This window comes from Tachysurus fulvidraco, chromosome 23, assembly GCF_022655615.1.
Source record: "Tachysurus fulvidraco isolate hzauxx_2018 chromosome 23, HZAU_PFXX_2.0, whole genome shotgun sequence".
Lineage (NCBI taxonomy): Eukaryota > Metazoa > Chordata > Actinopteri > Siluriformes > Bagridae > Tachysurus > Tachysurus fulvidraco.
In genome coordinates this window covers 15191571-15214298 of record NC_062540.1, presented here as the reverse complement: position 1 = coordinate 15214298, position 22728 = coordinate 15191571, and the positions used below count along the sequence as shown (strand labels likewise).

The window sequence follows — 22728 nt, the reverse complement described above, 5'->3', positions numbered from 1 at the left end:
TTCCCTGTACACCTTGTTTTATTGTCTGAGCTGCTGGTTAGAGTAGAAGGTGTGATTGTGTTTGACTCTCAGTAGCGTGTACGAAGCAGCGTGACTGAAGGATCCACTGCACTGCTCCTCTCTGAAGCTGCAGTCTAATGTATGTAATCAAGAGCTTTAGGAGAGATGATCATTTACGAGGAAAACGGTAATAAATCTTGTTAATGAAACCGACATGGCTGACAGAATAACAGTAATGTTTACTGTTTTGTCAATACACACATGTGCTGCAAAAGAATGCAAATTGGTGTCATTTGTCAGGGATTTGTAGAAGTGATGGATGTAAGAAAAGTGGGTGTAAAGAAAACAGTGAAAACGAGATGCATTAACCTGAGAGGAGATAAAAGACAAAACAAGCAGACTATGAGTGACACTACGATATACACGGCAACCCAAACACGACAATAAGACGTTAAAAAACAGGAACTTGTATAGCGATGATAAACAACACACAGGTGAGGTTGATGCGGACGTGACTTGCTGGGGCTGATGGAAAGTGTCGTTCAGCGCCCTTTGGGCACAATCATGACAGTATTTCTTAAATTATCATTTAATAAAAAATGTAATTAGAAAGCACATTATAATTTCTTGAAAGAATTTGATCTATAGCTGCGTGAAGATGAGGAATCAGCAATCATAAAACGTTTGTAGCTCAAAGATTCAGCACTTATCGAATTGAGTTGTCTCACTGAAAAGGTCTAAAAACGTTCACACAGCTTCTATATTGCAAATGTTTTCAAATTTGTGTACCAGTAAAACCAGTACAAAAGCAAACTGTGTACCATCAAAACCAGTACAAAAGCAATAGGTGACTCTCCAGGCTTTTTGTTTTTGAAATATTTAACAGTTAGTTTTTTGCGTATTTCAGACGTTGTAAAGGAATCGTGGTTTGGACTTATGTTGATTCAAGGTTCTTTATTTGTCATGTACATGTGTGATGAAATGTAGTGAAATGATTTTTTTCCCTTAGTTCCTAGTCCCAGATTGCAACAACGAATGGAACTAACGAAAACAAACTAAGGACATACATACACACAGTAAAAATAGTCCGAAATAGAATAAGCCCATAATAAAATATAGCGTTGAGTATAACGTTGTATAGTATAACGTTGAAGAAGTCACAAGTAGGGGTTAAATTTGGGTGGGAGCAGCGGTCTGGCACTAGACTAGTCTGTTTTATATAAATGGCAACTCTAATACTATAATTTCACATGCGAGTCGGTGGATTGGCTATTCTAAACCTGTCCCAAGGTGTGAATGTGTGTGTGAATGTGTGTATGATGCTCTGCTATGCAGGGTATACTCCCACATCCTGCCCTGCATTCCCAAAATCCAGTACAATGCATATACTGAAGATGACTGACTTAATGTACATGCCCCACACACACCACTCCTCACTCCAGAATGAAAACTGTAAAAAAACAACAACAAAAAAAACCCTGTCTTTCTTGATAAAGGATTTCAAAACCTGTAATTGAAAACCAGTCCTGGACTACCGATTGGCCGGTTGTGTGTTCATAGCACTCAGAGCACTTCCCTTTAACCCTCTCTGGTCCAGAGGCTCATTTTTAGGAGTATAATCTAAAAACATTATGTTTCACAATGTGATTTCATGGGGGGCACGGTGGCTTAGTGGTTAGCACGTTCGCCTCACACCTCCAGGGTTGGGGGTTCGATTCCCGCCTCCGCCTTGTGTGTGTGTGTGGAGTTTGCATGTTCTCCCCGTGCCTCGGGGGTTTCCTCTGGGTACTGTGGTTTCCTCCCCCGGTCCAAAGACATGTACAGTAGGTTGATTGGCATCTCAGGAAAAATTGTCCGTAGAGTGTGATTGCGTGAGTGAATCCGCACTCCGTCCAGGGTGTATCCTGCCTCGATACCCGATGACGCCTGAGATAGGCACGGGCTCCCCGTGACCAGAGAAGTTCGGATAAGCGGTAGAAAATGAATGAATGAATGAACGTGATTTCATTGCTTCTAACTTAATTTAAACAAGTTTTAAAATGACTAGATTAAATGATGTAGAGTGTTTAATGTTCAGGGGATTGCTCAGGGCTTTGGAAATACACGTTAGACGTACTAAAACGAATTGTGTTCACGTTATTTGGTTTACTCACAACCTGTATGCTTTTGAAAGAAGTGAATCTACTGAGCTTAATTCGGTGTGGGATTTGAACTGACAACCGTATGCTCATAAACACTGCTCACTTGTAGTAATGGCCATTCATTTGTAGCTTCATAGCAGCATGGTGAGTTTGAGTTATGCCCTCATTGGGATTTAGTACATACACATATATACACCCACACACACCGACAGGTAAAGCAGGCTTTGATGAATAGTTGCGTCAAAACCCAGCTCACTCTTGTGAGTCCTTTATTTTCAAAAAATTTAAGAAAGCATTGCTATTAGGAATGTTTTAAGTTTATTCGAGCCGCTTTTAATCAGGAGTGTTTCCAGTCACTGCATATCGGTTCAACCTGTACAGGAAATAGTCTTCATAGCGTTAAGCCTAGTGCATCATCCCTCAACTTTCCATTGTAGCTCCTTCTGTTTCTTTATAGAAGCGTCTCATACATACAGTAGGATGAACCATGGTCTTATATCACTGCAGTGTCTTTCATAGCTCTGTGCTCGGGTCTGATTTTACCCAGGACACGAAACAAATGAGTAGACGAGAGTGAAAAATAAACCCGTACTTCTGTTCTACTAACATGTTTTAAATTTTCACTCGTGTAGATGTAGCTGCATTTTCTTTTGAGCGTCGGGTTTGAAGGCCGTGTTACAATCATGCTGTGCTCCATGAGAGAAAATGCACATGGCAACACAATCAGTAGCATTTTTCACACGTTATATTTAGCTCAGATTACATCATGGCAAACAGTAATTCTGAATAATAAAAAAAAAAATTGTGGATGTAAGACATCGAAGAAACGATTCTTTATTACAAACGCCCCTAATGCATCGATGCTCATATAAACTCCCTTAAAATATCCCTAAATATATTTATTACACATTATTCTCTAGCGTATTAATGTCATTATAATGTCATATTAGTTATTAGATGCTCATTTATATCACAGAATGTTATTTATATCCCAGCGCAGCTCAGAAGGTGTTGATTCATTTTCTATAACCGAGACAAAGCGCGTGTTTATATGTCTGCACTCATTACAATACATTATCGTTACTATGGTAACAAAATACGCAGGGGCTTGAATGCTAAATGCTCCACTACCCTGATTTAGAAAAGGTGTGTAATAGCCGATACGGTGAAGTTTTCTACGGACAGTTTATTTAGCATTTCTGGAAAGAGTCTCTAGTGTTAGTACTTTAACAGTCGGAGGTAAAGCTGAATCTTTCATTTTTCCCGACACTAGACTCGGGCTTTGCGGATTTATTTCCTGGAAGAGAGAAATAAAGAAAAACTTTTGCAAGGAAGCAGATTTATAGGTACTGTAACATAAGTGATAGCAGGAACTTTTTTTTGCAGATGTTCCCTAACGTTAAAAGAGTTCAAATGTGACACGTTGTGCTTTTAAACATAAAAACTGTTATTGTTTGCAAATTGCTGTTGAATGATTCACTAAAGAAGGTTTTTACCACTTCGTCAATGTAAGACTCGGTATTAACTTATCTCAGTATAAGTTCCTTTCTTCCCTTCCATATTATGGAAATGAGGAGGTGTGTGTGTGTGCACAGGAAGGATGTGTGAAACGAAGTGGCAGTGGTAATGGAACTGCGTGTGTTTATGTGGTAGGAAATGCATTTAAGTGTCAGACGTGATTTTGTGTTTGGAAACCTTGTGTGTTGTGGTTTTCATTTCACACCTGTGATCTTAGACTTTCATCAGGGCCTTTTAAACATCAGAGGCCTGACACGTGAGCACACGTCATACACTCGCATCCCAGCATGACCTTGCAAGCGGAACCGGCTTTTCCTGGTTACAAGGCGCAGTTGACTCGCAGCGTTTATTACACCGTCCTTCTCGGTCCTGACAGCGCGTCGGGGCCTGAGGAGCACAAGGCTGATTGCATGAACAAACATTGTTTTTGTCCTTCAAAGTCTAACTCTCAGGGTTCACTCAGGTGGAACATATTTAGTTTTGTTGAACTGCATTCTTGGAGTTTTTTAAAACATAGCTAAATTTATGAGGTAGCTATAACTTAAGAGACACAGCATATTATCTCTAAGAAATCTGTATTGTTTTGCTTACTTTCATTTTTGGCATTTGATAGATGCTCTTATTTATACAGCTGAGCAACTGAGGGTTAAGGGCCTTGCTCAGGGGCCCAGGATTGGCAGCTTTGTGGCCCTGGGATTTAAACTCACCACCTTCTGATCTCAACACCATAACCACTAAACTACCAAATCTCCCCATTACTTGCATTATTTTGCATTACTTGTATTGATGTCTAAGATTATTTGAAATAAGAATAACTTAGTATTGACTAAAAGTTAAATGTGATTTTATTTACTTAATACACACCGTGTGCTGAACTTTCTTTATTCTTTCTTTATCTGGTGTTCAGTGACGAGAGATTGTACACTGTGTCAGGAACATGCAAATGAATAAAAATGAAATATGTCACGTGTCTTGGCTTCTCCAACAGTTTAAAATAATGTTTTTAAAGTAAGTATCGGATAAAAATTTTGTTATCAAATCAATAGTAATTGTTCACAGTATCAACTGTGTTAATATTAACACCATGCTAAAGAGAACAAGAGCAGAATCAGGCACAAAGTTAATTGTCTGCTTGAAAGTGTAGTATTTGTTAAAATAATCTTTATGTATATAGCGTCAGAGCTCAAACAGGCCGGGGTCAAAACCAGGAAGCACATGGAACTAGAGAAACAAGATTAGACATAAGATAAGTTTAACGGACAAAAAAAATAATCAAGATTTACCACGGTACAGGTGCACGCAATCAGGTAACACGTGAGATCTGTGGCAAATGTGTAAGGGATTATCAAGATTTGCAGTAGGTCTGGATCAGTCTTTGAGCTCAGACCTCTCACTATTATTAAATAATAGAAGTATAACAATAGACTCTGGTCATGGTTCACTTCAGTTCACATTACTGTCACATGATTCATTTCAAACTGATTCTCAGAATGTTTCGATCAAAAATGTACAGTAAACCAATGCACTTTTTTGCTTGTATAAAATTAAATACATTTAAAAAAATAATTAAAGCGGTATCAATAATGTAAATAAAAATGACCATAGGTTCACCATATCTTTTATATATCTAAAAATATTCTTTCAAGTAAATAAAGACTTGATTTTAACGAAACAGAGCTCCAGAGTAAGCTAAACTACACGTCTTCAGTGGTCTTTTTACTCAGGCACTGTAAATCATAGTTGTGCTGCATTGGTGTCTTTTGCACGCTACTGAATAACTCTTTATTAACTCTTATAACATGTTTGTATGACCATGTAACCTGTGACGGAGGTCAGTTGCTGTGTTTCGGACCTATCAGTCACTGTGCACAGGAGTCCTTTGTAATCATTTGTCCTAGGCAGTATATCTAGCGCAGTAACATTGAACCAAAGCTGTATCCACTATCACAAAAACATGTTGGAGATAACGAGCCTGCCTGCTTTTGCCAGAGTAACTTATTGACTTGTATATGGCCTTTACTATAGTAGGTGTGTTTTCCCTTTGTCTTTCATATGCATCCAGAAAATGTTTTGTTTCAATAGATACACTATCTTCATTCGCGTTATATCTCAGATTATATCCCAAGTATAAACAATCATGTCTTGCGACATTTTCTGGAGATCAGCCAAAGATCAGTGAGATTTGCCCGAGTTAAACTTTTTTGAGCTTTAAACATCATGTGCAAGTTGATACAGAGCTTAATGGGCGTCTAATGAAAATGTGAGTAATTAGGCGCTAATTTTCTGGTAAGGGACGAGGTTAAAGCGCTTTTAAAGCTTAATAAAATAAAAACTCTATACAAAGGGTATTGGAGCTTCTCGGAGGTCCAGAGGAAGGATCCGGGACTCTTCTTGTTGTGGACTGCGTTCGATTCCCGTGCAGGGAGCCAACACAGCCACTGAAGAGTTACCTATCAGCATAGGTGCCAAGCCCTGTTAACATGGGAGGGTTGTGCAAGTAAGGGCATCCAGTGCAAATCCAGCGCCAAAATCTAATATGTGTGATCACATGATCCGCTGTGGCGACCCCGAACACTGAGCAGGCGAAAGATCAACAACATACAAGGTGTCTTAAACTCTGTCTAATATGTCAGTCAGTTAAATACATGAGCATTGAGGACATAGGAAGACGCGTTGGTTCTTTCTCTCAGCTTACAGACGGATTGAGTGAGTAAGATGTGTGTCGAGCTTCAGTCCCTCACAGTGTGAAGAGGAGGCAGAAAGCTGCTCTCCCGAGGCTCCCTTCAGTGTGCTATTCATCTGGCCTGGTGCGTTGTGTGTTTGTTTTGATTGCTGACAGGATCCCACGTGGGATGTGCAGCATCTGGCTTAGTTCAGACTTGCAGCTGGAGAGCTCTCCATATCACAGGAAATCCCTGAAACAGATAAGAAAGAAGCTCAACAGGGCAGCCGTGACGGCGTGAAGCAGCTCTGATTAGCACCTCAGAGTGGCTCGCCCTGTCAGGTCCCAGGTTACATGTGATTATTTAAGAGTATACATGATTGATATTTGTCAGTTTGGTCGATTTTAGGGGCATACTAAAATCTAAAACAATTAATTGATGTACCATGTGTCAAACACAAGGCCTGCTTAAGGCCAAATCTGGCTTAACTAATAAATCACTTTAAATATAGCTAAAGGGAAGTTACTGTAAACTGCTGTATATATGTGCAGAATTCAGGTTTGACCCCACTGTTTTATATGTTTAAGCCATTCCCATAGAGGTAAAGTCACTGAAAAATACTACGAGATTACTACTTTTAAATACTACGAGATTACTACTTGAAAAATTCAGAAGTAGTGTGATCATCTTTACAAGTCTGTCTTACAAAATATTCCGTTCCTTCAGTTCTCTGTCATTGATGCTGGGCGTACTGAAATATCAAGGAAGATTATTTACTTCAGGGTTTTTCCTGCTTTGGAACGAGCCGGGAAAGGAAGACGGTTGAAGAGTCAGAAGCATGTGTGTTAGCCTGCAGCATAAACAGCAGAACAGAGCAGCATCAGGGCGATGCCTTATTTTTCTTTGGAAAACACTAAAGGAACTAAATGAATTACGGATGTTTTATTGTACATGTATTTTCTACACTTTGTACCATCTCACTTTATCTAGTTGAAGACCACCGTTTTTATTGAAATAAAAAAAAAAATGTTTTTTTTACATGATACTGAGGAAACATTCATTTGAAGGCAACAGCAGTCTGCCACCTGAGTCCTGATTGGTTAGAGCAACAAAACCCTTTTCACGCATCCACAGGAAATTACCATTTCGATAAAGAGAAAATAAAGCGTTTTAAACAGTAATAAGCTCATGCTTGAAGATAAAAACAAAAAAACAACAACAAAAAAAAAAACCCACATAGTCAGAGTTTTCCTGTGAAAAGATAGCAGGTCCTGTTTACCGTGAACTGATCGACCTTTTGAACTTCTGTTGCGGGAAACGTATGTTTTAAACCTAATCGATATTCCTTTGTATGTTTTAGACTGAAATTGCTAACCTTTTTAAATTATAGTTAATTTTAGTCTTTTTACAATGAATTTGTATATAAAACAGAATATATTTTTAAGCTAATTTAAGTGATATCACCGTCGACAACCGAGCAGAACAGAGCAGGTGAAACTGGAACCTTTAAGAGATTAAAAAAATGCCATGTTTGAGTTTTTCCTTAAATGTGTTTGTGCTACTGCTTTGACAACCAGAAACAAACTCTATACGGTCTGTCAAGCAAACATGAAAATAACAGACCCGGAAATCAAACCTCCGCTCCGTGCAGTGACTCAAGCATCCATCTGATATTGTGACCAATCACAGGCAGAGGAGCCAACTTTGGAAACTTCCACACCAGAGATATAACCAAATATTAATACTATTCCTAATTCCTCCTCTCTATGTGTGGCGCATAGGTATTTTTTTCTTCCTCTCCTTCCGTGTGCTTCATTGTTTTCACCTACTGTACATATGGGTTTGGCTGTGATTTGAATCATGTCCCCACCCATCCCTGTCTTGTCATTGGTTTATCTTCCTATTGTACCCACCTATTTCCTGTTTAGTTCCTGATTAGTTTGTCTCCTGCGCCTTTGTTTCAGCACAAAAAAGTGTCGTCATTGTTATGTCCTGGTCCGTGCTCACTCCGTATTGCTTTATTTATAGAATTCTTAGACTTCCTGGTCTTTGACTCGTGCTTGTTTTTCCGTTATGGTTATGGATTTTGCTTCATCTAGTTTGTCTGCTTGTGCCTTGCCTCCAATACTCACCTAATGGTACAAATGCAGTTTGTTTTTCACTTGCATGTGGAGGTTAAAAGGTGCGAGTATGAATGTTTGGGGCAGGGTTGCCATGTTTTTTCAAAATTCCCACACTATTTACAGTAAACAATCTGCACAAAAAGACCCGACTCTAACCCAAAAGGTTCGGCCATTGTACAAGGAAGCCATTTTTTTCTGTACAATGCTTTTTTTAAAACATAGCTAAATTTATGACATAGTTATAATAAACACAGCATATTATCTCTAAGACATCTATATTGTTTTGCTTACTTTCATTTTTGGCATTTGGCAGATGCCCTTATTTATACAGCTGAGCAATTGAGGGTTAAGGGCCTTGCTCAGGGGCCCAGGATTGGCAGCTTTGTGGCCCTGGGTCCCATTGTACAAGGAAGCCATTTTTTTCTGTACAATGAACAGAAGAGATTTTTCTTTTTTTCTTCTTCTTTTTCTTTTTGTCTCGGCGTGCTTTAACAGCGGTGTGCACGCATTTCTGATTTATTTATAGAGCTGCTGCTCCACATACCACACGCAGTCAGCATGCTGTGCACGGGGCTGCATAATTCTGTTGGGGCTCAGAAAATAGTAATACAATTTTTAAAATGTATACTCAGACCTCCATTTCTCGTGTTTGCACATGGATCACTTAACAAACACAGCTACAGATATTGGCCTTGCATTGCACCCCTACTGTGTACACATCAACAGCCAAACTGACACCACTGTGTCTTTAGCGCTCAAAAGAATTCTTTTGTGTCAAAACGTCATTTTTCTCTTCTAAAATTCTGCCTGCTTAGCTTATGTATGCTGTCTGTTTTATTCGGTTTTGCATTTAAATTAAAAAGCTCATTTCTGTTTCATTTTATTGTCAAGAATTTTCATCTTCCCCTAAACCTTTACATGTATTGTTTGTTTTTCCTTATGTGCTTTAATGTCACCTTTTCTAGCTTCTATACTAAGTGGTATATTATCGCTGACACAAACTTCCTATCCTTTCCTAGTTCCTGCCGAGTTTCCTCTGTTGGCCTTGGAGCGCCGGAGCAAGCCATAGACTTAGTTTTTTTTTTTTTTTTTTTAAATTACTTACCCCACTTTTACTTCATCTTTTAGTTCCTAGGTCACATGACCTGTATGTTCTGCACAAGATCAGGGGAAGCAGCTTGTAATTTCAGTATACTGAGTATTTCTCATGACATGGCATGTGGATTATATTATATACTTTGCTGTGCGTGTGTGAGAGTGTGAGTGTTGGAGGGTCATTGGATGTGACAGGAGACCAGCAGGTGTGTGAGCTCTGAACCATGTCACACAGGGTTAAAGGCTAACTGCAGGGTATTTCTGTAGGGAATTTACAGCCTGGGAGGAACACCAAAAGCACTCACGCTAACATTCTTGATCATCCTATTAATAACCCATCCCATGCCCTGACACCCTCTCCCCACACACACACACACACACACACACACACACACACACACACACACACACACACGCACACACACACACACGTGTATTCTGTTATGCATAATCTCTGCATTATTTTTTTTTTTTGTGGTTCAACATGGAGTTTTATGTGAATACTAATTTAGGTAGTATTTAAGACTGACTGCTATGCAAGATGTAGTAGATTTCATTGGCTCGGTCAAACAGAGCCTTTCAGCATCCCCAGGATGGGTTGCAAGCAGTTAGGAGCTGAATGGAAAATCCTACTATTTGAGCGTGGCATGCTTTCAGTATGCATCAGCTTTTGCAAATAGACAAGAACATGAGCTCAGAGTTCTCAAAAAGGTTCTAACTGCTCGGTGTGTGTGTGTCTTTCACAGGGTGGTCAAAGAGGAGATCTCTGACGATAACGCCAAGCTGCCCTGCTTCAACGGAAGAGTGGTGTCCTGGGTAAGTGAGACGGATGTCCTGCTTCCTGCCCCCTTGGTGACGGACATTTAAGCTTCATATAGCACAGTGTAACGTTACAGTGTTTGCACTGGGATGATGTATACACACTCACACCCATGTAACACACTGTTAAGTGTGTACATAATAATGCAGTGAAGAGAGATACACTGACATGCTGGCCTCTATGACACATTATTTCACAATCCTTTTAAAAGCCTTAAGACATCAGACACGATTAGGACAAAAACCAGTAGCAGTGAGCCGTCCAGCTCGGTTTCTGCCAAAGACACACATTCATTCCTGCGTGGCATCAAGTTGGCATAAAACATCCTCTTAAAATTCTGTGTAAGTTAGATGAACTGAGGTAAAAAAAACGTTTCACCCTGAAAGCCAACACTCTCCTTTACTAATCGTATATCAGACTGGCAGCAATAATAGAATTAATTTGTTCATACTGATTGAAAATATCAAATAAGTGGTACATTAATAATTTGTGCAAGACAGTCTGAATATTTGAATGGTTGATTAAATGTTTTAAATGCTGATTTACCCATTTAAAGCCCTGTCATATTATTCAGTTATTTATCCTAAAGCTTATTCAGTAACTGATGCTTCCTTCAGGTTCCTTCATGTCGAAAGGGTTAAAGACGTCTTCAGCTTGCCTAATATCAAAAGAATAAAAAGCTCCTTTTCTGTATGAATAATAAAACTTATGGCTGCATGCACAGGCTTTACTGTCATTTCTAGATTATATACTTTGTAATAAGCTTTATGCTGAATAATTAAATAATAAACCAGGGTTTATGTGATTAAATCAGTATAACAGATTTAGCACCCAAGAGTGTTTTGCTGTTAAAAGACACCCTGCTGTTTACAGAGCCATTAAAAATGAAATATTCTTCCATCAGCTTGTTTACAAAGAATGCAAACTGCTGTATCACCTTTAACAACAAATTTGTCATCGGGAATATTAAAACTGACTTCCCATATTGATAACAGAGTCATGAGTATTAGATGATCCCAATACCGGCATTCTCTTAAGTCATGTTCACATTATATTTACATGATGAGGTGGGCAATGATACCCACTTAAGCCCTGTCAGCTCAGTCATTTTGATGGACTATGAATTATGATATTCTGCTACATATACCTCACACACCCATTAAAGAGTCAGTTTACCATGTCAGTCTTTAAACTGGGGAGGAATCCTGAACATCCAGTGGAAGCTCCACAACAAACAGGGCAGAGGTGGAAATCGAACCCTGAACCCTGGAGGTAAATAAAGGCTGATAAAGGCTCGGTAAAATGTATAATTTGTTTTTACTTAAAACAAGTAGTTTGTATTTCCAGTTAAAATCTCTAGCAACAGATCATTCGTTTCTTTGCTGCTCGGTGCTTAGACTAATTGCCAACATAGACCAGTTGGCACCTCTGGGTGAAGCTGCTTGAGAAGATGCTAAAGCTAATTAAATCATTATATTTAAAATATATAAACTAATTCCAAAATAGTAAAAAAAATTGCAAAACTGAAGGAATATCTACCATGATATAGTTAGCAGGTTGGTAAGAATTTTGCATAAGTAAAAAGTCTTTCAAAAATTTTTTCCATTTTTTATTAATCTTCTTGTTTCAAATAAAGGCACGGGTATTGTCTAAATAATGAGCAGCGAAGTTGTTGACTAGAGAACCTGAAGTGGAGCTTGTGTACACTGTCTGTGTGCTTCTAGTATAGTTATAACTCCAGTACAATTCCATTATTGGAATGTAGATGAATAATTATGAAGCCCAGCTTGCACAAACACAAGCTGTCTCTGCAACAGGCCCAAGCCAGTCAGTATACACAGTTAGGAAAGTATGTATAATGCATGGAAACGTTTTCATGTAAACACACAATTGTCTCTATCATTTTTATATTCATAGTTCTTAACCTGGATCACTCGGTTATGTTTGATGCAGATGCCCTCTTCCTTCTTGTATCATTTCAAAGATTCTTGTCTCATTTCACTTCTGTCTCCAGGTTGAAACTAAAAAACCTTAGTGGCTATACTTGTGCTTTAATGTGTGCCCTGTGTAAGGTGTACGTTGTGTTAGTGATCATGTTCACTGCATAAAATACACTAGTGGATCAGATAAAAATAACATTTTAGAACCCTCGCAGCCCCAGTAGCAACAACGTTTATCTGATTTGGTGCTTTTTGACGCATTTATGAAGAGCTACAGTAGAGAATTTGAAAATAAACATGAACTGTACGTACATCCCTGTATCTAATTGAACCAGTTATCCATTTGATTTATGAAATGTTAATCCTGGTCTAGAACAAAAATGCTGGCTTTAAAGTTTGACAGATGTACAGTATTTTAACCAATAACCACACTTGTTTTTCATGGATTTGGCCATGTGCATTGGTTTTAGCTGGACATGAGCTTCCCACTTAACACTCATTATTGAGCTTATGAAAGCACATAACAGTGCCTGTGTCTGTAGGCCAGTTTGCATAATCCTTTAGGGTCCATGCTGGTTCCCAGCTCACTAAAAGCATTCTGTTGTAGTCGCTCTTCCTGCATTGCTTATTTATGCAAGACCACTAGTCACTGTGGAGAGGCTCTTCCTGAGATCTTTGTTTTTACATGTGTGTGTTTGGCTGTAGTTGGTGCTGACTGAAAGCACACACTCAGATGGCGGATCTCAGTGCCCAGAGAGTCACGCCGAGCTGCCGCCCCCGCTGGAGCGAACAGGAGGCATCGGAGACTCGAGGCCCCCCTCATTTCAGTAAGTATTCAATATAAGCACAGCTAATTAACTTTTATTACAGCGTTAGTACATGTGTAGTGCCCATATTGTTTCATAGCTGTAAATTCAAATAACTTCATAAACACAGCAGGAGATTAATGCATACTGGAGCTGTAATTAAACCACAATGTATAAAGCCAGCTCAGGATGGGATGTAATGGCCACATAGGGGTCTGCTAGATTATGGCTTTATGGAAATATTCCAGGAATACATCACAAAATACTGTACACACGGCAATCAAATCACAAGCACAAGCATGCACGTAAACCTAGTCATAAAGCTTCAGGAGCTTTAGAGACTGACTTGCTTAAATATTGCGAAAAAGTTGTAAGAGTTAAAGGTTGAAAACTTGTCTGAATAAAAGGAAAGACAAATGCTGTCTCATCTGTCACTGATTATCGAGAATATTCTGGACAGATGCTGCAAAAACAGGATGATTTGCAATTCCTTCACCGGTGTTTCAGAAAATCACTTCAAATTTGCAGCTCATTTAGACAGAAACATATCCATCACTACACAGCTGATTCGTCTCGGTCCAGTCTGGGGTCCTGACAGCAGCCGTGACTGCAGTAGCAGATGTCTGTTGCCCAGCTGGAGACGAGGTCTGTTTATCATCCAGCTGGGAGTCAAATCGGAGCTGCTTTCATTTTAGGGTTGAACGAAACGGTGCGTGTGTCAAACATGACAGTTCACTCATTCATGCAGACCGAACAGGCTTTCTTTGTATATTTGAAAAAACTTGAGCTAAATCATATTTGTAATAAATCCAAATCAGATGTCAGTGTGTATCAGCAGTGTGTTTATTACTCCAGGGGAAACACTGAGTTCATGCAATCTGTTACATCCTGCTGTCTCTTTATTTAAAATTATACTTTGCCTCATTTCTGCCCCCTGTGGGCCAGTTAGTGGTTTAACTTCCTCATGTACACACAGACCTAGGCTGTGGCCATTTCCTGTGGGTTTGACTGCCATCTAGCGGCATGACCTCCAGGCCTCATCTCAGCTCTCCACCTTTTCCCTCTCTGCCATGTCACTTGGCTCTCGCCGTCATCATCTAACAGGCTACCGGCCAATTTTCCTGCAGATTAATTCAGTCAATTCCCGGTTGTGTGTTTCTCCCACAGCAAATCTGATTTATTTCCATTACAAAGGCTGCACTGCAGCATCAGTAAATAACCAAATGTTATCTCTGGTCTGTTCCCTTTGTGCTTTTGTGCTGTGTATTATTCAGTAGTCCTGCTGAATACATTTGGAGGGATGAGGAGAGCACATGGTAGCCAGTCCCTGAGTGGCTAAACCGGATTAGCAGACATTAAAAGCGCCTGTCTCCATTACTCCATGGACGTGGTATGGTGCTACATCTGCCTTAATCCTCTCAAGGCTTGAACACCCCCTCCTCCCTTTAATAGGGCTCAGTGGCTTTGGGAGCACAATAACATCAACTCGGTGTATACACTGTATAAGCAAAGCAGGGAGGATTATGTTGCAGGCTTATATATGTAAAGCTTCAGTTGCTCATTATGCTCTCTTGGGTACAAAAAAATCTTTCCAAATTTAACGAGTAGATATCTGTGAATATGTTGTTATTATGAAACTGTATCATATATGTATATCTACAGGGTGGACAAATTAAAAAATCTTTAGCAAGCCCACTGGGCAAGTCGAAGCTCCAGTATGCAGCACTTAGGCTTAGAAATTAAAAAGGCTAAAAATCTGCAACTAAAGTAATTTAACTCAAAGAGCTATTTATGTGCATTAATACAGACTATGGATAATAAGCAAATACTCCAGTAATTGCTAGGGGTGACTTTATCGAGTCATGGTCTTTATCTTCTATTAATTAAGTCTCTATAATCTTGTTATTGTCAACAGTGGTCCAGTAGTTAAGGCACTGAGTGATCAGTCAGAAGGCTGAGAGTTTCAGAAGCACCCTTGCCTATTTGCCACCGTGCAGTCCCTTAACCCTCAACAGATCGGTTGTGTCCTGACTAAATTGTAAGCCCCGCTAACGAATAAAAGTGTCACATGAGCAAAATGATAAAATGAGAATTGTAAAATTGTTACGAGCTGCGGTGTTCTCTTGTTGTACACTAAAGCCTTATTTTATGTGTGTTCATTTTCACTCGATCACAGTGTTTGTGCTGCGCTGTTGTGTATTTTGCGCAGTTCTCTTCTCATTACCGATTCTGGAAATTCACTCCACTGAGCTTATTGAAGTGTGGTCTATTCAATCAAGCATATTATATTTAAATTCTTTTTTTCTGAAGTCAATAGGGTGAGAAAAAAAGGATTAATTATAACACGGTGTAGGCAACTAAAAAACTGCATGGAATTTGCTTTGTCTGGTCTATTGATTTGACTACCATGTAATTAGAAACCTGTATTTTTGAATCTAGAAATGCACAATTTATTTTTAGGTGTATTGTGCTTTGTATTTTAAAATGCCTTGCAGTGTCACAAAAAGGCAGGCGGAAACTGTTTTATATAAACACAGGCAGGTGTAGGTCAGGCGAGGCACAAACAGTGTAATCAAGGCACACAAGGTTTGTCCTCCATTTTTCAGGCTTCAGAAAAATATGACGTCATTTCCGTTAAGAGAACATAGTGAGCATTGATGTTCCCTGGATTTTGCGGTGCATTGAGGGATAGAGAAAGACTTGTAATTGTCACAATCCTTAAAACAGCCAACTCCCTGATCAGTGTCCTGACTACTGAACTGTGGAGCTGATTGAAACACACCGAATGTGCAGGTCTCTTGGGATGTGTAATCTGTGACGGCCATGTTTGTGAGTTGACACTTGGTAGAACCAGAGTAGACTGCAGTTCATCATCCAGCTAGTGAAATGACTGCTTTAATCCACCAGAGAGAGACATCACCTCACTGTGGACAACTAAAAGCGTCAATGAGAAAACCAACAACGATTTCATGTTGCATCGTCCTTAATGTTCTTTCTGCCCAAAGCTGTGATTCGCCGTATTCATTTTTGACCAATATCTATTACTGAAGCATCCCAATATTAAAATAAGATTCATATATTAAAACGTTACAAAAGTGCAGTTAGTTCACAGGCGTGAACACAGCAGGCGCAATCTTTAGCATGCACAAATTGGTGTGACTCTGTTTTCACACCCAGTGTGTACAAGAGACTTTTTTGTTTAATCTCTCATTTGCTTTAGAAGGTTTCACATTATTAACATTTTAAAATTGACCAAATTGCTTGTGCAAGTGCACTCATTTATTATTGGTTCTTAGGAAGGATGTTTTACTTTTTAATCAATTAACTTTTATTTAAAAAAGATCGAATACTATGGTTGTTAACTTCTAGTTTCTGTCATTTTAATCCGATATTTCACTCTCTTTAAACTCATTTCTATTGTATTCCTGCTATTATTTGATATATTATTGTCACGTAATATCTGTTTAATCCACTAAAAACACATTGAGTTGATTGTATTCATCTACAGCTTTGTAGATATAAAGGTTTGCTTTTTAATCACCTTCAACTCAGTCGTATTCTATTCAGATTGAAACAGCAGCCAAGGACCGACTGTGTTTCCGACAGGCCTGGGGTACTTTGTTTGGTTTGCACTTGCGTATGGTTAAAGTGTTTATATCTGTCAGAATGAACCACGCTGATGGGAGTACTCGGTTTGATCGGGCAGGTGTGAAAACTGTTATCGCGAGAGGCTTGCTGTGCTTGCATGTGAACCCTAGCATAATTAATGCAGCTAAAGTGTGCTAGAGACACTTCACAAATTTTTTTCACACTTGGAAACATTTTGTATTTATTTGTTTGTTTGTTTGTTTGTTTATCCATTTATTTATTTAGCATCGTTGGCATATTTTATCTTTTATTTATCTTTTTTTAAGATGCCAAGTAATGAAAGCCATGCCGTGTAACACACATCCCATATCTTTTGTTTTGTGTTGAACATGAAACCAAATCAGATCAAATTAATAATTAAACAAAAGTGTTCATTTTTCTGAAGTTCCTACTCAGTGGACAAATAAGCCTTATTTGTTTTGTTGAAGTCTGTACCAGATTTTTTTTACACAGTATCTTCTGGGTTGGTTTGTTTCTATTGCAGTGAATTTCAAGCTTTGAAGGAATCGATTTGAATTTGGTAAATTGTACTTTGATGGATAATTCTCAGCGGTTCTCGTATAGGCTTGGTTTTCTTTTACTAGCCATTTTTATTAGAGAAAAAATAATAATATGAATAATAGGAATGTTAACTATGTGAATATGAATGGAGAATAATATGAATGTTTACTACCAGCTAATTGGTGCACTATTAACGGTTTGTTAACGTATTTAGTATTCTGGCTTTGCTTTAGTTTGCTAAACTAAGTTCCTGCTTCGCTACTGTTCGGACGCTTTTACTTGCGCTCTTGTGCTTCGCTTTTACTTTTTTGCTTTTATCTTTTGATTTAACTACCAGCAGTTCAGCACAGTGCTCTAACTAAAAAATTGGGCAATCACACTAAAACTACAAATTCCTGGAACTATATTGACATTTGGAATATTCAACAACTTGGGAAATTTGTCATAGCGGTCTACCAGTCTGCTATTGCCGGCAGTTTACAATCCTAAATCAGGACAACACAGCTGCCTACACTCAAACAGAAGAGAAAATGCCTTCTTTTGGATCTCAATCTGCTGCTCAAACTGCTGCTCAACTGCCACAGACTTCTACAAATGATTGCAGTTCTCGAAACAAAGTTACTTGTTGTGCTGCCGACCCTGCCAGAACATACAGCAGAGCTTCATTGTGGTCCCTCTCAACATAAAGCTGGTGAGTCCTTTGAACCTAATGCTTCTAAACAGGTCATAGTGAGCTCAGAGAAATTTAAAGTAATTGAGGACACAAACTGATGGCATAAACAGGGTGCGAGGCCCAAAGGTGCTGCATTAGCATCATCTACCCCAGATATGGGTCCAGCTCGAGTAGCTAATATTGGTATTCCACCACCCCCTGTGCGGCTTGAAAATAGATATAAAGCACTAGTGAGTTTGGGCGAAGAATCCCTAAATGTAAATGGACACAGATCACATCAGCCAGTAGCTAACGGAGCTAACAGACGCTCAATATCATACAGGCAGCGGCTCTCCACTCAGACAGCAGCCAAGCCAAGCACGCTGATAGTGGGTGACTATTATCAGAAACATTGGAAGCAAGGCTACATACTGTTTTCCTCGGGCAACGGTTTCTGATGTTAACAAGGAACTTTACAACATTCTGATGAAACATGAGTCTCTCAGTCGGATTGTCATACATGTGGGAAAGAATGATATTTGGAAAGAGCAGTCTGAACTCCTCAAGAGGGATTTCAATGAACTTTTTGAAACACTTGCAAGACTGAAAGTTCAATCATTCATCAGTGGACCTCTCCCAGCCAGAGGAACAAATATGTTTTCTCGGCTACTAAGTTTAAATTCATGGCTGCAAAAAACCTGCACCATGAGAGCACTGAATTACATTGACAATTTTAATATCTTCTGGAGTCAACGGCAACTTTTTAACAGAGATGGTATCCACCCAAACAAACTAGGTGCTAGGTTGCTTAAAGACAATATCTTTTTCATCATTCATCAGCTGAGTGTGCCAGTCCACTCAGGATTTCACACCAACAACTGGATGGACATTCAGTTGACAAGGATAAAAATCCGCAGCCACAACAACTACTGTTCACAGACACAGCTCAGGCTGAGCCCTGCCCACAGAACTCACTACAGCTGGATGGTGAATCAACACCCAAGGACGTTTCTGTGGATAACAACCAGGAAAAACAAGATAACACACCTGAGCCTCCAGGAACACCAGAATCACAGCTGATGTCATCACACTCTGTCTCCCTCTCTTCAACATCACCACTTCTGTGCTTTTCAGAGAAAATGGAGAAACTGGTACCTGCTAGATACCAGTCCCCAAATACCAACCAAGAAACGGCGGGCTCCACAACCACCAAAGCCTCCGGGCCCAGCCTGCCCTCCCCCTCCATCTGAGAGGGCACTCAGACCTCTGCCTCAATGTCAGGGATCACACCAGCCCTCATCTGCAAACAGCACTATTAACTGATATGTGTTGGGTCCCCTCTATGACAGCAGTAACAATCAGAAATGTTTTCAGAACAAGCGGGAGCCCAATGTCCCTTTAGCTTTCCCTATCTCTGTCCTGATATGTGATAGAAAGACGAAGGACAAGCCGCACGACAACTCTATCTAATCTACTGCCTTTAAGACGTCATTCTGAGATGGATACAGGGCCAAAACCAGTTACTGTTAAATTAGAACTTCTGAACATCTGTTCATTAAAGACCAAATAATTTTTAGTTAATGATCTTATCACCACTAACAACCTGGACTTCGTGTTTCTAAATGAAACCTGGTTAGATGACAGCTGCAGCGCTACAGTCCTCAATGAATCAGCCCCACGCAACTTTACATTTATAAGTGTCTGTAGAGCTGTTAGAAGAGGTGGAGGAATAGCTGCTTTATTCAAAGATGCCTTTCAATGCAAGCAAGTGTTACTTGGTGATTACCAGTCTTTTGAATATTTGTGTATTGCTCTAAAAGGTACACCACGCATTCTGTATACAATTATTTATAGGCCTCCCAAATACACCCCAACTTTGTTGATGAATTCACAGAAATTTTATCAACAATCTCCTCTGAATTTGATTATTTTGTTATTGCTGGAGATTTCAACATTCATATAGACAATGCAGAAAACAATACTGCAATTGAACTGTTAAATGTTTTAAACACTTTCGATCTGACCCAGCACGTGCAAGGTCCTACACACAATAGGGGACACACTCTTGATCTGCTCATTAGCAAGGGTCTAAACATTCCATCCACTGTTATCAAGGACAAAGCGCTATCTGACCATTTCTGTGTTTACTTTGATTTATTGATCTGTCCTGCCACTGATGCTAGATCTGTCTATGTCAAAAAAAGGTTCATAAATGAAGACACCAGTGAGGTATTTATGAATGCTTTATCAATGTTGCCAAACATATCAGCAGACTCTGTTGATGTTCTCCTTGAAAATTTTAACTTAAAAGTTAAAGACGTAAAGCACCTTGGAGAAACACAACAGCGGTACAGAGCATGAAGAGAACATGCAGAAAAGCTGAACGTATGTGGCAGAAAACAAAACTTGAAGTACAGTATAGCATCTATAAGGACAGTCTTTGTGCTTTCAATGTAGAACTAGGCACAGCTAGACAGATCTTCTTCTCAAACATTATAAACAACAACATAAACAACACTCGCACTCTTTTTGCTACTGTAGAGAGACTAACAATCCCCCCAAATCAAGTTCCTAGTGAAATGCTCTCTGACAACAAATGCAATGAGTTTGCAACCTTTTTCTCTGAGAAAATCAGTAATATCAGAATGGCAATCAATATGACCTCATATTGTAATGTGGTCAGTCAGACCTCACTACAACAACCTCAAAAATTTGTCATTTTCTCAGAATTTGACATAATTGATATAAAAACCCTGGAAGAAACAGTACAACATCTTAAAGCATCAACTTGCAGCCTTGACACCCTCCCCACATCCTTTCTCCAAAAGGTACTTATCTGCTTAGAAACTGACCTCTTAAAAATAGTAAATACCTCTCTGCTCACAGGCACTTTTCCAGAGTCCCTAAAAACGGCAGTTGTTAAGCCTCTCCTAAAAAAGAGTAACCTAGACAAAACCATTCTTAGCAACTACAGACCAATCTCTAATCTTCCTTTTATAGGCAAGATCATTGAAAAGGTTGTTTTCAATCAGCTGAACAAATTCTTAAACTCAAGTGGCTACCTGGACAATTTTCAATCTGGTTTCCGCCAGCATCACAGAGACAGTGCTCATAAAGATAATAAATGATATTTGCTTAAACTCTGATTCGGGTAAAATATCAGTGCTGGTGCTACTAGATCTTAGTGCTGCCTTTGACACGGTAGATCACACCATACTCTTACATAGACTGGAAAACTGGGTAGGGCTTTCTGGGATGGTCCTCAAATGGTTTAAATCATACCTAAAAGGGAGAGGTTACTATGTGAAGATAGGTAACCATAAATCTGAGTGGACATCCATGACATGTGGAGTCCCACAGGGCTCAATTCTTGCACCGCTTCTCTTTAATTTGTATATGCTCCCAATTGGTCAAATAATGAAAAAGAACCAAATTGCTTACCACACTGTGCAGATGACACCCAGATATACTTAGCCCTGTCCCCTAATGACTACAGCCCCATTGACTCTCTATGTACTGTAAGTGCATTGATGAAATTAACAGTTGGATGTGTCAAAACTTCCTCCAGTTAAACAAAGACAAAACCGAAGTCATTGTATTCGGAAATAAAGATGAAACTCTCAAGGTTAACACACAACTTGACTCTAGGGGTCTAAAGACACAAAATAAAGTCAGAAATCTTGGTGTAATTTTAGAGTCTGACCTTAATTTCAGTAGTCATGTGAAAGCGATAAGCAAATCAGCTTACTACCATCTCAGAAATATAGCCAGAATTAGATGTTTTGTCTCAAGACAGGACTTAGAAAACCTGGTGGATTATTGCAATGGACTCCTTACTGGGATCCCCAAAAAGACCATTAGACAGCTGCAGCTCATACAGAACGCTGCTGCCAGAATTCTGACCAGAACCAATAAATCTGAGCACATCACTCCAGTCCTCAGGTCCTTACACTGGCTTCCAGTTACATTTAGAATAGATTTTAAAGTATTGTTACTGGTTTATAAATCACTTCATGGCTTAGTACCGAAATACATTACAGATATGCTAATTGAATATAAACCAAGCAGACTACTCAGATCATTAGGATCAGGTCAGTTAGAGATACCAAGGGTTCACTCAAAACAAGGTGCGTCAACATTTATTTATTACGCCACCTATAGCTGGAATCAGCTTCCAGAAAAGATCAGATGTGCTTCAACAGTAGACACTTTTAAATCAAGATTAAAAACACATCTGTTTAACTCTGCATTTACTGAATGAGCGCTGTGCTGCTTCACACTGACTGCACTTTTTATCCAAATCGCTTTTACTCCTGTTTTATTCTTTTTAACATATTTTAAACTGTTTTTATTAAAATCACATTTTTCTTTAATTGTTATTTGTTTTTGTTATGATTTTATCGTGTTTCTTATTTTTCATATATATTTCTTTTTCTCTTTTATAAACTGTTTTCTAATTTCTATGTAAAGCACTTTGAATGACCTCTGTGTATGAAATGTGCTATACAAAAAAACTTGCCTTGCATTGCCTTGCCTAGTTTACCTCTTTCTTCTTTGCGAATTTACCAGATAATAGTCTAGCTCTAGTTCAGTGTTGCTTCAGCTTGCACTGATGAAGTTATTTTATACATTTGTAATATGCCAGTACATGCAATTTAGGGTCAATAACAATATCAGTAAACAATGTTTCTGCACAGACGTATTGTGCTGAAGGCCTACTGATGTTGTTATTGTCATGATTCGTTTAAGCACTGTTAAGGAAATGAAAGCATGTACACTGATGAGCTCACAAAGCAACATACATCGTATTTGCTCACAAAT

The 22728-nt window shown here is 39.1% G+C and overlaps 1 protein-coding gene across 1 annotated transcript in view; it reads left to right on the top strand.

Moving 5' to 3' along the window:
* The window catches only part of dvl1a (dishevelled segment polarity protein 1a), a 42637-nt gene that overhangs the window by 2399 nt on the left and 17510 nt on the right, over positions 1 to 22728 (top strand). The window contains exons 2-3 of the mRNA XM_027170447.2: positions 10287 to 10356; positions 13006 to 13127. Of these exons, the coding sequence (XP_027026248.1) occupies positions 10287 to 10356; positions 13006 to 13127 (192 nt within the window). The remainder of the gene's footprint in view (positions 1 to 10286; positions 10357 to 13005; positions 13128 to 22728) is intronic.